The sequence below is a fragment of the Atta colombica genome, unplaced genomic scaffold (assembly GCF_001594045.1).
Source record: "Atta colombica isolate Treedump-2 unplaced genomic scaffold, Acol1.0 scaffold123, whole genome shotgun sequence".
Lineage (NCBI taxonomy): Eukaryota > Metazoa > Arthropoda > Insecta > Hymenoptera > Formicidae > Atta > Atta colombica.
In genome coordinates, this window is record NW_017259210.1 from 1,143,175 (window position 1) to 1,159,186 (window position 16,012).

Sequence of the window (16,012 nt, forward strand, 5' to 3'; positions counted from 1 at the left end):
ACAAATTTTATTTTGCCGAAAAAAACATCATTTTTTACTCATATCATCCCAATTTACTCAAAATCCTACATGCTACGCAATATCTATCAACATCGTAATCAGCGCGAAATAATCTTCGAGGTATGCATATTATGACGTTTCGCAAAGAATTTGATGATATGAAACCGTGTAATGAATGTACTTGTGATTGTCAGCAGATGAAAGTAACTAAAAAAATTATTATAAATATTTTATATTGATTTTAATATTTACAGTTTTAAAAAATTGCCTTACAAAATCATAAATAAGAGCAATTAAAAATAACGAATAAAAATGTTAATAATTTATTGCGTGATGATCGTTGAAAATATTCGTCGCAGATTTATTAACGTGTCTGATAAATAATATATTCATAATTCACGTGCAATAATAAATTAATATGACAACTTTGGTATCATGTCTGATGCTGCAAATCTCTTATCTCTTATCATGATTGAAACTCGAGCAAATTAATGACGTAATAAAATATTGCGCGTATGACACATATGACACAATTTCACGAAGGGGCGTTATCTTGTAAAATTGCGACGAAATAATAGCGATCAAATAGATGTGCTCATCAACTTCCGCGTATTCGGGCTATAAATTATGTTTGCGAGTTTACAACAAAAATAGTAATATTACAACAAAAATAGTAATAGTAGTATAGTAATTATTCTGCATCAAGATGTACACATCTTATTACACATGCAAAATTATTGCAGAAAATTAACAGAGAAATTTTTAAGAAAAACATATACAATATTACTAAATATATTTATAGCAATTAAAAAAGATCGACGAGTCATGATGCGATGAAAAATCCGTGAAATTAAGATCCTTAACTTTTTTCAGTTTGAGAAGTAATAATTGAATCATTATTAAAGATATGTGTCACAAGCAATAATTTATGTTCGTTTAATTGCTTTAAATTAGCTCTATTGGAAGTGTTAAAGTATTTTGGCCTATGTCAGCTTTTCTTCACGTTTTGTTTCAATTGTTTAAATGATCGTGAAGTCTTTTTTCATACCTTTAAATCTCTCACTTTCTTTCTCGCGGATTTTATCATTTTGAGAAAAACCGAAAGCTCCCCAGCATCTCTTCTCTGGAGGCAGATGATATCTTATCTCGAATCAGCCTCAGGCTTGCTCTGGAAGTCAAGGTGCGTGATGTCATTCCATGGTCCATGATCATTCATCTGATCGCGATCGCGCAAGGAAGCAGCTACTTGTCGATCGTCCGTCTTTCTTTCCGTAGAGACCTCCGTAGGGAACTCCGCGAAGAAAGAAATTTCGCGAATACTTATACTGGTACTGTTATCTGTCAATTGACGCCGTTTTCCCGAGGGGGTAGCCTACGTTAGGGGTGGAATTCACGGTAGCGACGCCGACGGGATACCACCTTGGGTGTTCACAGTTCACCAATGAACGCGGGGCGTCGCCCTCATCAAGAACAACATCGCGGTAACTGCAGCAGCAGCACCAGGAAGCGACGGCACTGCGACGGCACGTCCACGAAGGAGAATTTCCGGCGCGCGAATACCTGCAGAACGTCCAGCGATTTAAGCGGCGACCATGGGTGAGTTTCAATATTTAAATAATGATTATTATTGTAAATAATATATTATCATAAACAATTGTTGTATATCCTGGTAAAAATTTGTTATACAACTTTTCAAAATTTTTATATTTTCAGAATAATTTTATAACTTTTTAGAAAATTTTTCAAATTTTTGTTAAGCTTATTGGAATACTTTACAAAAATATCAAAGAAATCTATATCTTTCTTAGAATTTTCGTATAATATTTAATTCTGGAACATTCTAAGACTCTTCATTCTGTAATTTTTGATAAAATATTATAAAATACGAAAAGGTTTTTGGTATTCTTTCAGAAATTATAGAATGCGTCGATTTTTATACTAACAATTTTTACTCCAATTTATTGGATTAAAAATTTAGAATAATTTAATTGAAAAGTACTTATATTTTATTCTTCTTGTTGCAGGACTCGACTTCCTGGCAGACGGAGGTGCCGACTTCGAGCATGCAATCACCGTAACAGGCAAGGATTTGTGAAGAAATTGTAGATCTAATAATCCAATTTCGATCAAATATTCAAGTGCTTATTAATTCTGCAATTTAATCACAGTCTAAAACACAAAAATCTTTTAACAATTCAAGTTATTGAAATATAAAAGAAGATTATTTGAAGATATTAGAATTTTTGCGGGATTATTCATAAGATAATCCTTAATATTAATTGCAATTATCCATCTTTATTGAATGTGCGTTAGGTTTTGGAAGATTCCACTACATGCTGCTAACCCTTTGTGGTCTAATTTACATGGACACGGCGATCGGTGTGACGATACTTTCGTTCGTACTCCCAGCAGCACAATGCGATCTAGAGATGGACTCCACCGCAAAGGGTTGGTTGACTGCCTCTCCAATGCTAGGTCGATATTTTTTTCATCTTTCGTTTTGTTTATGCTGACTTTATTTATTAGGAGAAAGTCGTCTCAATTGAGATACTTTTGCAGGTATGTTAATTGGATCGTATATATGGGGATGCCTGGCTGATACGAAGGGCAGGAAGATCGTGTTAATAGCTACACTGCTAATGGACGGCATCGTGGGCATCGTGTCTTCGTTCGTGCAATACTTCTGGGTGTTTCTGATCTTCCGGTTTTTCAACGGTTTTGCGTGAGTATGATAGAATAGACTCTAAATCTAACTAACTGAGTAAAACTAAAGTTAATCTTCGATTAGTAGATTATAGGCCGGTGTGATAAACATTTACATCACAATTAGAATTATATTCTACGACCGAAATAGTTTAGAATCAAAGATATAAGGCCAAAGATAAAAAAAATTTCATTTTTTTCGCAAATTTCAAAAACCACTCGGGTTTTGATAAAACTTTATATACATTTAATAAAGTCCATCAAAACCCGAATGATTTTCGAAATTAAAAAAAGAACATTTTTCTTTTAATACTATATTTTTGAAACTAAGACGTTTCGAAAATATAATCACATGAAGTTTTCGTTTTGAATTAAAATGTGAAGAATCACTCTTTAAAATATTTAAAGACAACTCTATATAAAATGATTTTAATACTCAGTTAAAAGTTTTAATTATTATGCAGCGTGACCGGCGCCATGGGCATCTGCTTTCCGTATCTCGGTGAATTTCAACCCACGAAATACCGCGAACGCTGTCTCTGTTGGATGGAGATGTTCTGGACGGTCGGTGTGATAGTTTTACCGCGTAAGTACTTCTATAATCTATCTCTTAAGAGTTCGAGAAACTGGCATCTAAGTTAAATAATTTTTAGTAATCGCCTGGCTGATCATCCCCATGGATTTCATTATCGTGAGCAACACATTCTATTTCAAATCTTGGAATCTCTTTGTCGCACTCTGTGCTCTGCCATCACTCATGCTTGGCTTGTGGCTATTTACTTTCCCCGAGAGCCCAAAGTTCCTGCTGGAGTGTGGCGAAACTGATGCTGCCCTCGAAGTGTTCAAGTGGATTTACTCGCGAAACACCGGCGCTGATCCTGAAACTTATCCGGTACCATTGCTTTAATTTTCTCAATATAAAAATAATAAAAACCAATGTCTCTTATATGTGTATACTTTGAACCATCAATACAAAAAAATAAACACGCAAGAAAAAGTGACTTAAGTATCTAAATAATTAATTAATGTAACAGCTATAATAATAGATATAAATCTGAAAATGATTTTATTAAACTACCAAATAATTGTAAAACGCTCAAATTGATTGCTAGAATGTCAACATTTTTTGTAGTCTTGCTCATCATGTTTGAGCTTCCTACATAATTGATACTAATAATTATTTGTTCGGAAAATTCATGTCGCAAAAGATTTAAATATAATAAATGTATACTAAAATTTAAATCTTCTGCGTTTCAATTTTCCTTCAATATCGGCACGAACTTTCCGGACAACCCAATAAGTGTTTGATAAATATGGAATATGTCTAATAAATGTTAATGATAAAATAAACTAATTGTTATTATATGTGACTCCAAAATACTTGATATTTTAAATTACGATTAAAAATACGATTAAAAAATGACTTTAAGTCCGTCATTTTCAATATTTAAAGAACATTTTTAGTGTATTCTAAAACACAACAATTTAAAATTAAATATTCTACTTTATTTTTTCTTTTTTTTTCCATTCCAGGTGAAATGCTTACAAGAAAAAGCGAAACATCAAGATAAAAGCACCAGGTCGCTGAAGCTACTCAAGCGAAAGGATTTAAAGGTTCTATTCGCGGAAATACGTGATCTGACGAGTGCGCTCTGCAAGCCACCCTTTTTACGCAATACCGCACTCGCCTGCGTCATTCAATTCGGACTTACCAGTAGCTACTACACTTTGATGGTCTGGTTCCCAGAATTATTCACTAGGTAAATTTCGTCATTAATCTACGCGCATATCTTATCAGTTTTTTCAAGTTCTTAGGCCAGAAAAATCTCTTTCGCATTATACATATTATAAATCTAAGGATAGATGTAAATCAATGCGAGCCAACATAGGCGTGTGTGAAATCGTATACTTTATTCTTGAAAAACATTGACAAACGTTTCACTCAAACTCTTTCGATTGGATCTTCCTCAGTGTAAAAATAAAAATAAAATCGATGACGTATAAATTTAATATAAAAAATGCGATGCGAAGCAAATTGGAGTATCGTTAACATATATTCATAAATTGATAATAATGCTGTCTGTCGAATCTAACGAAATAAAATCTAATATTTCAAATCTAATATTTCAAATTATCTGTAAGTTGAATAAGTCATTATAACATAAATCAAATTAATTCAATAAAAAACTTACGTATAATAATGTTAACGATATGTGAGATAAGATATGTTATCACAAAAATATTCAAAGAGTAGTGAGAGATCAAAATCAATGTCGTTAGTCATAGATATAAAACATAGTGATAAATAAATACAATATAGAGCAGTTCGTCTTGCCTATAATGGGATTAAACAAACTGAATTCTTTCATTAGAAATCAAAAAGATAAATAGACATCTCTTTTACAAATCAACGTAGTATACAGAGTCATTAATTGTCAGGAATGTGATCTTATCAGGAATAATGCATCTATGTAGGATAGACGAAACGATTGCTTAAGAACACTAGATTAGATGAACATCGCAATCACATCAAAAGGAACACGAAATAAAAATCCGTAATTTCTGAATAGAGATTGTAACATAATCATGATTTTGATTGGAGTCATACAAAAATCATAGATAGAGAAAATAATTATAATAAATGACTTATTTTCAGAATTAATTTTTATTAACAAACAAAAAATGGACTAAAGGAAGACACAGAATTTCTAAATCCATTATATTAAGATCTATTTAAAAAATTTTGACATTTTCATGTTTTATTTCTCTGGTTTATTATATAAAGCATGTACATATATTGTATTTATTAACATATTATTTATTAACATATTATATTTATATTATATTTATTTATCACTATGTTTTATACCTATGAGTAACGACAAGTGATTTTGACATCTCACATACTCTTTATGCTAACATCTTATCTCACATATCATCATTAACATTATTATACGTAAGCTTTTATTGAATTGATTTGATTGTTATTGATATGTTATAATGACTTATTCAACTTTATTAAATCACAGATAATTTGAAATGTTAGATTTGAATACTTTGTTAAATACAACAGATAGCATTATTATCTGTTTGTGAATATATGTTAACGATATTCCAATTTGCTTCGCATCGCATCTTTTATATTAAATTTATAAATCACTAATTTTTATTTTTATTTTTATTTTTACACTGAAACCTCTATAAGACCCAATCGAAAGGATTGAAACGTTTGTCAAGTTTTTTCAAGAAGATTTACATGTATTCTTAGATTTATTCGTTGGAGCCTATACCAAGATACATATTATACTTTGTAATTCTGGAAAAACGACAGAATTTTTTTTAGAATCTGATAGTTGTAAATTTGAAAGTCCAAACAATATTTTGTTTCATTAAAAATAAATTTCTTTTTATATTTTTTTTTCTTTCCTTTATTTCTTCTTGTGTGCCCATAATTTCATTTAAACTCTCATTTTCTTATTTTTTTGTATTCTTAGCTTCATCTTCTTTACTTCATGATTGTTTTGTAATATTTCAGTAATAATCTATAATCTTTGCATTGTTTTCAAGGTTCGAGCAGTTCGAGCACGCGAATCCTGGCGAGACGACGTCGGTGTGTATAGTATCCGCCTTGTCAGATAATACGACCTTTTTCGACCCTTATGGATGCGACACGATAATTGCGCCCTCCGTCTATTTGCACACCGTATACATTGGCCTTGCGTGCATCCCTGGTTCGATCATCCTACCTCTTTTCGTGCACAAACTGGGCGCAAAGTTCTTCCTGAGTAAGTGATGGCATATCTTGAGTAAAAAATAACTTGAGATATTTTTAAAAAATGAAAAAAAAACGAAGAAAGGATAAGATAATTATCTAAACAGATACAATGAAATTCCAGTTATCATAACAAAACTAGAATTAAATTTGAATAATTAAAGACTAATTAGATCTCTAAACATTCAATCAGATTTATTTTCATAATATCAAAGTGACACAACTGAAAAAATTAAGTTTTAAAAAACAGAAAAATTGTTTTTTAATTTGACAGAAAATTGAAAAATAATAAAATAATATCTTCAAATAATATTCTTAACATGATCAACTGTTCATTTTTCATGACTCTTAAAAAAAAATCATTCTTTTAGTTGTCATCATTTTAACAATTTTTTAAAACTATTAGTTGTGACATTTTGATGATTTTTTAATAAAGTTAAGTGTTCACTGTTAATAACTGATGGAGTAATATTATCTAGCTCTATACGAGGACAAGTTAATAAGTTCTTAGAAAATCTGTCAGAGGGCACTCGCAGTGTCACATTACTTTTTGACAAACATCTCTCAGCTGATTACTGTCAAATTTTGAGAATTTCATCGGTGGTTTCATTTCTGTAGACGATTAAAGCGAACCTTTGTATTGTATTTTTTGTAAAATGGAAAAAAACGAGTTTCGTGATAAAATATCTACACATAACGCCGAAAAAAATCAAAGCCGAGTTGAATAATATTCATAGCACCAGCTTTTGCGATTGTATACAATTGGGTGAATGAATTTAAACGTAGTTGTACATCCACATGTGATGCACCTTGTTCGGGACGTCCAATTGAGGCTGCTACGCCAGAAATCATCGATAAAGTTCATGATATTTTGACTGATCGATGAGTGAAAGTGCGCGAGCTTGAGTTGAGGCCACAGGCATATTATGGCACAGTGATTTCAATTTTGCACGAACAATTGGGTACGAAAAAAGCTATCGGCAAGATGGATGCCGCGTTTGCTCATTGGGGATCATAAGCGCGACCGTATGACGATTTTAAAACAATGTTTGAAGATATTTCAACGTAATCCAGATGAATTTCTGCGTCGATTACTATGAACGAAACATGGATCCATTATTTCACATCCGATACGAAGGAACAAATCCATTGTCAATGGACTTCACCGGGTGAACCAGCTCCGAAGAAGGCGAAGACTGTAAAGCCACAGTTTTTTGGGACGTGGTATAATTCATATTGATTACCTTCTGTCGAAGCAAATAATCAATGGCGATTATTACGCAGCCTTATTGGACTATTTCAACAACATTTTAAAGAAAAAAACGTCCCCATTTGGCGAAGAAGAAAGTGCTCTTTCATCAAGACAATGCACGGGTTCACACATGCCCGGCATTGATGATCAAATTCAACGAATTCCGATACGAATTGCTTCCTCATCTAGCATATTCCAGATTTAGCCCCCTGCGACTTTTTCCTGTTTCCAAATCTGGTTTGGAGGAAAGAGATTCATCACCAGAGAGCAGTTCATCGTCGAAACAGAGGCTTATTTTGAAGGGTTGGACAAATCATATTATTCGGACGGCTTGAAAAAGTTGGAGAATTGTTGGATCAAGTATCGAGCTGAAAGAAAACTATGTTGAGAAATAAAAATGAATCGATCAAAAAAAAATATGTTTTATTATGGTTTTTTAAAAACTTATTGACTTGCCCTCATATAACTTGAAAATCACGTTTTTTTACTTGTGTCATTTATGAAGTAAAAGATAATGATATATAATTAAACTTCAATTACATTCTAATAGAACTATACGAGATACTTGTGCTTTCAGTCTTTTCACTGGTGGTCTCCGGCGCAGTGACGGTTGGTTTCTACTACGTAGTGAACTCGATGCAGAACTTGGTGCTTTCATGCGTGTTCGAGGCTCTCACGTCTCTCGGTATCTCTCTAGTCTACTGCGTGATTGTTGACATGTTCCCGACGAATCTTAGGTGAGCGAAATACGATTCAAGTTTCTGAACTTTTTTGATTCAAGATTCATTAATCCGATATCATATAACACATTACAGAGTGATGGCCGCAGCTCTATCTCTGACGATGGGTCGTCTGGGCGCTCTAATCGGCAACTTGGTGTTCGGTTATCTGATCGATTTAGCCTGCGTAATTCCCATCATATTGTTCGCCGCGTTTCTCTTCGGTAAAATATCTTCTCAGTAAAGTTTAAATCTATAAGATTTTGAATTTGTAAGATAAATGATATTCGATTTGAATTTTAATGCATACAAAATGTAGGAAACATATTTAATCTACTCAAATGTAGTGATATAACTCGATTGATTTTCAGCCTGCGGTTTCTTCTCGTTTTTACTGCCAAGGACTGGGAAAGATACGCTGGATTAGCAGAGAGAGAATTTTCTTGCATTTCGTTCGAACGACTTGAAGAAACTGTGCCTTGGATCACTCTCTCTTTTCTCTCGCGTTACTCGTTGTATTTATTAATAAATTTATCTACTAAAAAAAGTAAGCTTATTTATACCTCGCATCTAAAAATGATGCTTAAACAGAAAATCTGTTGTACTGTTGTAAAATTCTTTAATATAATTGATCTTAGTTCCTCACTGTATCTAAATATATGTATATAATAAATCGTATTGAAGAATTTTACAATAATTCCTAAAGCTGCTATCTCTGCTGAATGCAACTGATTAATAATCTTCTGAAGATAAAGAAATGTCTGAAGATAAACTACAAAATCACTGAAATTTGCCAATTCATGTATCATTTCATTGTCAAAATTGATTATATTGAGATCACTGCATTGAGATCACTGCATAAAAAAACAGAGCAAATAAATAATAATTTTAACAATGAATACTTAAGAAAAATATTTAATAAAAGATAAGATAATAAATAAAAAACTTTTCGTGATTATCTTTGAAAGCAATAACTTCTAATATTATATTTTTAAATAATCGTTGAAAAAATAATTTATAAACTTGTCACGTACCTGTCATGTGTATAATATTACAATAACGCAAGTAAATTTAAAGATGATCGGTTCTTATAGAGTTTGCATGACTTAAAATTTAAGTGATTAAAAGTAAGCAACTGATAATATATGGTATTAATTTCATGATTTATTAATTTTGTAGACATGTATAATAAATGTTTAAAACTTAATAATACTCGATTTTTATTTAAAATTGATTTTAATGTTATCATTCAAATTTGATTATTAATAGAGATAATAACTGAAAAGAAAAAATTGTAATTTTTGGTAACATATAAGATAATATAATATTAAAAGTATGCGACTTATTTATACAACATTTATATAAATAATATATAATATAATTTATATAAATAATAAAAAAATCACGAATTTAATAATGTATTATCGAAATATTTATCTTGATAACCGCAAATTTTTATTAATTGCCGATAATGTTATTTAATGTTTTTCAATTATATAAAAAACTAAGCATCTCTATCGATAGTTGAAGCTTCAAACCTTCAGTCGATAACAGGTACGCATTCTTCTGATGTCAGGAAAATTCTGAAATCTAGCGTGAAAGATGTGTTCGGGTCATTTTGATCCAGAAGAATCACGACAGATTAAAAAGATAAAAGTAAAGTTTGTAACGATATCAAGTATTTTTTAGTGATGAATGTCTTCCTATAAACAGTTTACTTATACATAAGTATAATTGACTTTAAGAAATAGATTTTCATATGTTTGGATGAAATTTTGAAGCAATCAATTGACCTTTATGAATTGGTCTTTTTTCTTTGTGATAAAATTTTTATACAGGGTATTTCAGAAATAGTTGGTCAAACTCTTCGGAAACACTTCTTTTCCAGGTTATAAATATTTCTTATTTAAATACATATTTACGTCGGACGACATGCTACGCTTCGACTTTTCATGAATTGTATTTATTTATGAACCTCTTAAGATCTTCGTGTATAATATTTTTGTTGTCTATGGAAGTATTCTGAAATCATATTATCACTGCGTGTGAAAAAATGCGAAATATTATTCGAGAATTTTTGAACGTCTTCGACATTCCATGCGATGTCAATGCAAAGCATACATCGATATGAAAGGAAACCATTTCCAGCAATTTCTGAAAACAAAAATTTGTTAAAAAACGCGAAATTTGTTTCATATAACCAAATTATTTAGTCCAATGCAACTAAATATGTGTAATATATAACAAAGTAAATTTGTATAATAAATCATAACCAAGATTCCTTATAACGTCTTCTGGCCGTAATCATTTTAAAAGTAGAGAATTTCTGTCTTTCATCAAACTATTCAATATATTGGCATCATTATTTTTCCCGTCAGCAAAGTAGGGATTAAAGACATCCAAAATATGTCCAATAATACTAACTACCATCATAGATTTGACCTAGAGACCCTTTGTGCATAGAATAAGAACGTTGGAAAGAAGATAGTTTCTATTCTTTTCTATGTACATGTATGTTTCATTTGCTATAAGTTTGCCACATTTTTGCCTTCTGTAAATAGAGCTTTACCTCTAGAGCCATACCCCTAGTGTGTAATCGTATGAAATTTTCTCTCGTGATATAACTCAAACCAAAATGATTGAAGACAAAATCTTTCATGAATGCTTTTCTAGCAAAGTCTATTATTTTATCAATTGTATCCCAAAATGTGTTGACAGGATTGATGAGACATTCCTGTTTTCCATTTAATAAGGAATAGAAGAGAGACAAGTGCATGCATTTTTTATATATGTACTACAGATTTTATCACTAACGTAAGTAACGAAAAGATTATTGAAATCTCTCGCAGATAATCAACTTCTGGTCGATGATAATCAACATTATTTAAGGTTTCAGAAGTGTCAAAATCCAATGATCGGTTCTTTGCTAATACTCGGAAATTATTCAACAAGTTGAATCTCGGTTCCATTTAAGATAGTTGTATTCGATATTTGTTTTATTCAATTAGCATTCAATTTCATCTTTGAAAATACTACCATTCAAATGCTTTTTGCAACATCGAGCAACATCCTCGAATTATTAATCCTCGAATTAATTGATAAAGACCTGAAGCTTAGTCTGGGGAGGTATAACAATAAGCGATTGAACAGCTTTGCATATAACACATTATTTGTGTGAATTGGCGCTTCTGTTAAAAGGAAGAGTTCTGAAAAGAACTGATAGATGATAAAGTATAAGAATATCTAAAAGAACAGATAGCTCTGAAAAGAACTGTTTGAACAACTAGGACTAGAATAATAATAAGTAAAGTCTGGACATTTTTGTACACGGTCACGGGGGCGCGCACAAATGAATACTCGAATACTTGCTGAAGTGAAACTAGCAATCGACTAGCGTACGACTTACTCAATGAAAATAAAGCACGTAGTATTCGCCTCATACGTGTTTCAATGTCCACGGGCCATAATAAGGAGATAAAAATAAATACACTGTTTGAAAAATTTATTAAGAGAAAAGAGATTCAATAATTTGAGAACTAATCTCAAAATGACATTATGGCACGATAAATAAATAGGATAACTATTGTATATGATTTTTTTTTTTAAAGAAATGTATACTGGAAAATATGTACACAAGTACTGTTTTCGTAGTTCAAGCGCGCACGTGCGTATACACATACACACACACACACACACACACACACACACACACACACACACACACACACACACGCGCGCGCGCGCGCGCGCGCGCGCATAAAAATATACTCAAAACCTAATCAACACGAAACAAACCAAAGAAATCGTGTAACAAAAATGTATTTTGCTAAATGTTTCTTTTATTATATTACTATTATATAACTATATTAAATTTAACCTTTTGTTAATTTGAAAAACCTCTCCTTATATTTATTGTAAACTCTCGCGCGGTTGCACTTCGCCCTCTCCCCGATCATTTGATTAAGTTCCATAACCGAAAGCCAGGGCATACGGCACATCTGGCGTTAAAGTGTGCCCTCCCAACACATTGACCCAGTTTGGGACCTTTAAATAAAAAACGACTCGTGTGTCCGTTTAACGGAACACGAGTTGAGGTTTTCATTTCGTCCTCCATTGACACCCGGCTCGTTAAGAGTGGATGAAGCGAAGTGTTTTCCGATTTGCGTCGGTCTTTCTCCACGACTCTCTTGCGATCCGGAGCCTGGGCACGACCAAATCGAAATAATTCGGTTCCTATTGCGTTCATCTCTTTCAGCTCCATGCAGGCGGAGCTTGGACGTAACATATGTATATACATATATATGTACAAGGATAATTAGTTTCAATTATGTGAAATAATTACACATTGTGAACCGCAAGTTATAACACTATAGGTTATAAGTTTATTACGAATTCTGCGTTAAAAATATATTTTGCTTAGTACTTTTCGTATGTCTCTCAGTTTGAATAATTATAATTTACAGTTTTAATTTATTATATTATACATTAACAGTTATAATTTATTTACAGGCACGTCCATCTACTGTGTCATATATCACATACAAATTAAACATAGTATTCAAAGTACAAATGCTAATGCAAACGATATATATATAAGATCTATTTCTAATAATAAACTAAGTCTATTAATATAATCCAAAAACATAATTGGCTAGTACTTAAACAAGCTTAATAAATTTATTAATGTTCATAAGAACAAAAATCAACATGATAAAAATAATAATGTTATATATAAAATAAATTGTAATAATGCGATGCATCATATGTTGGCCAAACAAAGAGATAATTGCAGAGAAAAATTAAAGAACATCGCAATAATATAAAATTAGACTAGTTCAGTAGTCTCGAAACATATCACAAAAACTATCACTATGACTTTAATTGAGAAAAAGTTAGTATTCTTGATTTTGAAAAGAATTATCGTAAAAGAAATATTTCTAAAATGATACGTATTAAAGAACAAAAAAAACGATAAAATTTAATTTAAGAAAGATACTGAGTATTACTACTGGATAACTCTTATTTTAACATACTTGACGATATACAAAAACATAAATGGTCACAGTTTTGAATAGACTTGTTTTTACATTCGATTTTATTAACTTTTATTTGACCTACACTTCACATTAGTTAATGTTCAAACAAGCAACATTTAGTATTTTTATTGTATTTAACCGAATCTTAGATTGAGAGTTTAGATTACAGTATTTTATAAATTACCGTAAGTTATTATTTGATTCTATACTTCTTTTTCACATAATAATATATTAGTGTAATAAATCTATTTGTTCTACAGAATATCATAAAATACTCGTAATTAAAGAATTCTCAAATCGTTTGATACAAATCTATGACTGGATTCTCGATCTTAACCGAGGAATTTGGCAAATTTATATTATCGATGAACATAATTAATCTACTATTGACTGAAGTATCCAAATGTTCCTAGCTAATTGTCATCTGGGATATTTATTGACGTTCGAATTTTTAAATATTTTTTTCTATTCTTTCTTATTCTTTCTTATTAAATATTTTTTTATATTTTTTTATACTTTTTTTATACTTCATTGATGATTTTTAAATTTTCATTGTATTCATCTTTATTCGTTAATTTAAAATGTATCTCTGCATTGTAGCACTGAAGAAGGCTTTGTAAGCCAAAACGTAAAGTTAATTTAATTATAGCTCGAAATAAGTCATGACATTGTGTTAATTTTTAAGAAAATATACGAGCATTTTTCCACAATATGTAAAATTCATAGTGTTGTATTATAACCACTTTGAGTTATTTATTTTCTAATAATTTCTATATGTTGGCCTTGCTTCTATTCAATATGTCGTTTATTTAACTAAAACATTTTAGTCAAATAATCTAAAAATGTAAAATGTTCTCCTCTTAAAAATGTATTAAATTTGACTCAAATTTAATTCATTATTATTTATTAAGTTCATATATTATGAATGCTGTACTTTGAAACTAAAAAAATTGATTAATTTTGACACGTATTGAAGTTAAAAATAACGCAATATCTATATAATATTAAACGTAAGGGACAGAGTTATTCTTTGATATCTATGATAAAATAATATAATTGATGTTTTATAATAATGGCTTAAATTTATTCGTCCATTTGATAAAATTTATACAAATGGCCGAATTGTCAAGAATAGTAGTATATATTTAACGCTTATTAAATTATTCATTTCAATTAAATTTTGCATTTTATATTGCTAATAAAACAAGTAGAGATAAAATTTGGCTTGGGACATTTCTTTGAATATAGTTTTACTTGCTAAGTATGTCCTATTTTAAATAAAAATATAAAAATATGTATATAAATATATGTATATATATATATATATTAAAAAAAAATAACATCACTAAAATACATCCCCTTCAAAACACTTGTTTGAAACATTTTTTTGTATTTTCAAAAATAGGCAAAATATTCAAGATAATAAATATATATATATATATATATACAGAGTGGTCCATTTAAATCGAATTATCTTGAATATTTTGCCTATTTTTGAAAATACAAAAAAATGTTTCAAACAAGTGTTTCGAAGGGGATGTATTTTAATGATGTTATTTTTTTTTAAGTGGAAGCATCAAAAAGATATGAAGGTCATCACTTCTTTAAATGGAATTGTATGATTTTTTTTTTATGAATCACTTGATGGAAAGAAAACACATTGTTTATTTAAAAAATTATCTATTTGGTATACATATTTTTTTAAAGTACAATATGTTTTCTTTATACTAACTGATTCAGCTCATTATTCTGTTCATAAAAATATTAAGGTAAGATTATCAAAAAGTTAATAGTTTACGAGTTATTTAATATTTTATGTCAATATGTGCCAGAATAAAATATAAAATATCTCAACTATTAGTTTTTTGATATTACCACCTTAATACATTTATATGCAAAGTAATTAGAGGAATCATATTGTGTAAAAAAAACTATATAATTCCATTTTTAAAAGTGGAGATAATCTTCATATTTTTTTGAAGCATCTATCTAAAAAAAAACCAACATGATCAAAATACACTCTCCTCGAAATCTTTTCACTTTTATTTTTTTATATCATCAAAAATAAGCGAGATATTTTAAATGGTCGATTTATATATATTAGGTGTGGGAAAAAGTTCATAGCGTTTTTCCCGTTAGTTGGCATTAAAAAAACGCCATGAACTTTTTCCATACCTAATATTAGGTGTACAACTTTGCTTCCGCCGTTTTCTAATAAATGGCTTTAGCGGTAAGTGGTGGTCGAAATGAATAGATCATAGACGTCGTACAATAAACTTGGGCATCTGTCAACATAACCCCATAGAAACATTAGTCGATTTGTGTCTGCATCATAAAGTTATTCTCGATTGAAAATGTCAGTTTATGAGTCAAATTCTCGTCATTTGGGAGGTTTTAATTTTTTGCTTCAATATGAAGAAATCTGCGGCTGAGGCTCATCGAATGCTCTCAAATACTTATGATGAGGCCGCTATTAGTGAAAGAACGTGTCGTAAGTGGCTTCAACGCTTCAAGAACGGTGATTTTGACG

At 30.6% G+C, this 16,012-nt stretch overlaps 1 protein-coding gene across 1 annotated transcript; it reads left to right on the forward strand.

Moving 5' to 3' along the window:
• Positions 1 to 1,062: 1,062 nt before the first annotated feature.
• Positions 1,063 to 8,952, forward strand: LOC108694733 (synaptic vesicle glycoprotein 2B-like). The gene is made up of 12 exons (XM_018204375.1): positions 1,063 to 1,180; positions 1,276 to 1,596; positions 2,025 to 2,081; positions 2,314 to 2,475; positions 2,560 to 2,722; positions 3,168 to 3,289; positions 3,357 to 3,595; positions 4,237 to 4,463; positions 6,271 to 6,488; positions 8,305 to 8,464; positions 8,543 to 8,670; positions 8,818 to 8,952. The coding sequence occupies exons 2-12, from the start codon at positions 1,593 to 1,595 to the stop codon at positions 8,871 to 8,873; spliced, it is 1,536 nt and encodes a 511-aa protein (XP_018059864.1). The 5' UTR covers positions 1,063 to 1,180; positions 1,276 to 1,592; the 3' UTR covers positions 8,874 to 8,952.
• The last annotated feature ends 7,060 nt before the right edge of the window (positions 8,953 to 16,012 follow it).

Bases quoted from the DNA above. Each gene is read 5' to 3' on its own strand.
- LOC108694733 (XM_018204375.1), top strand. The intron at 2,723-3,167 runs GTGAGTATGATA...ATTATTATGCAG, and splicing joins CGGTTTTTCAACGGTTTTGC to CGTGACCGGCGCCATGGGCA. The intron at 6,489-8,304 runs GTAAGTGATGGC...TTGTGCTTTCAG, and splicing joins GGGCGCAAAGTTCTTCCTGA to TCTTTTCACTGGTGGTCTCC.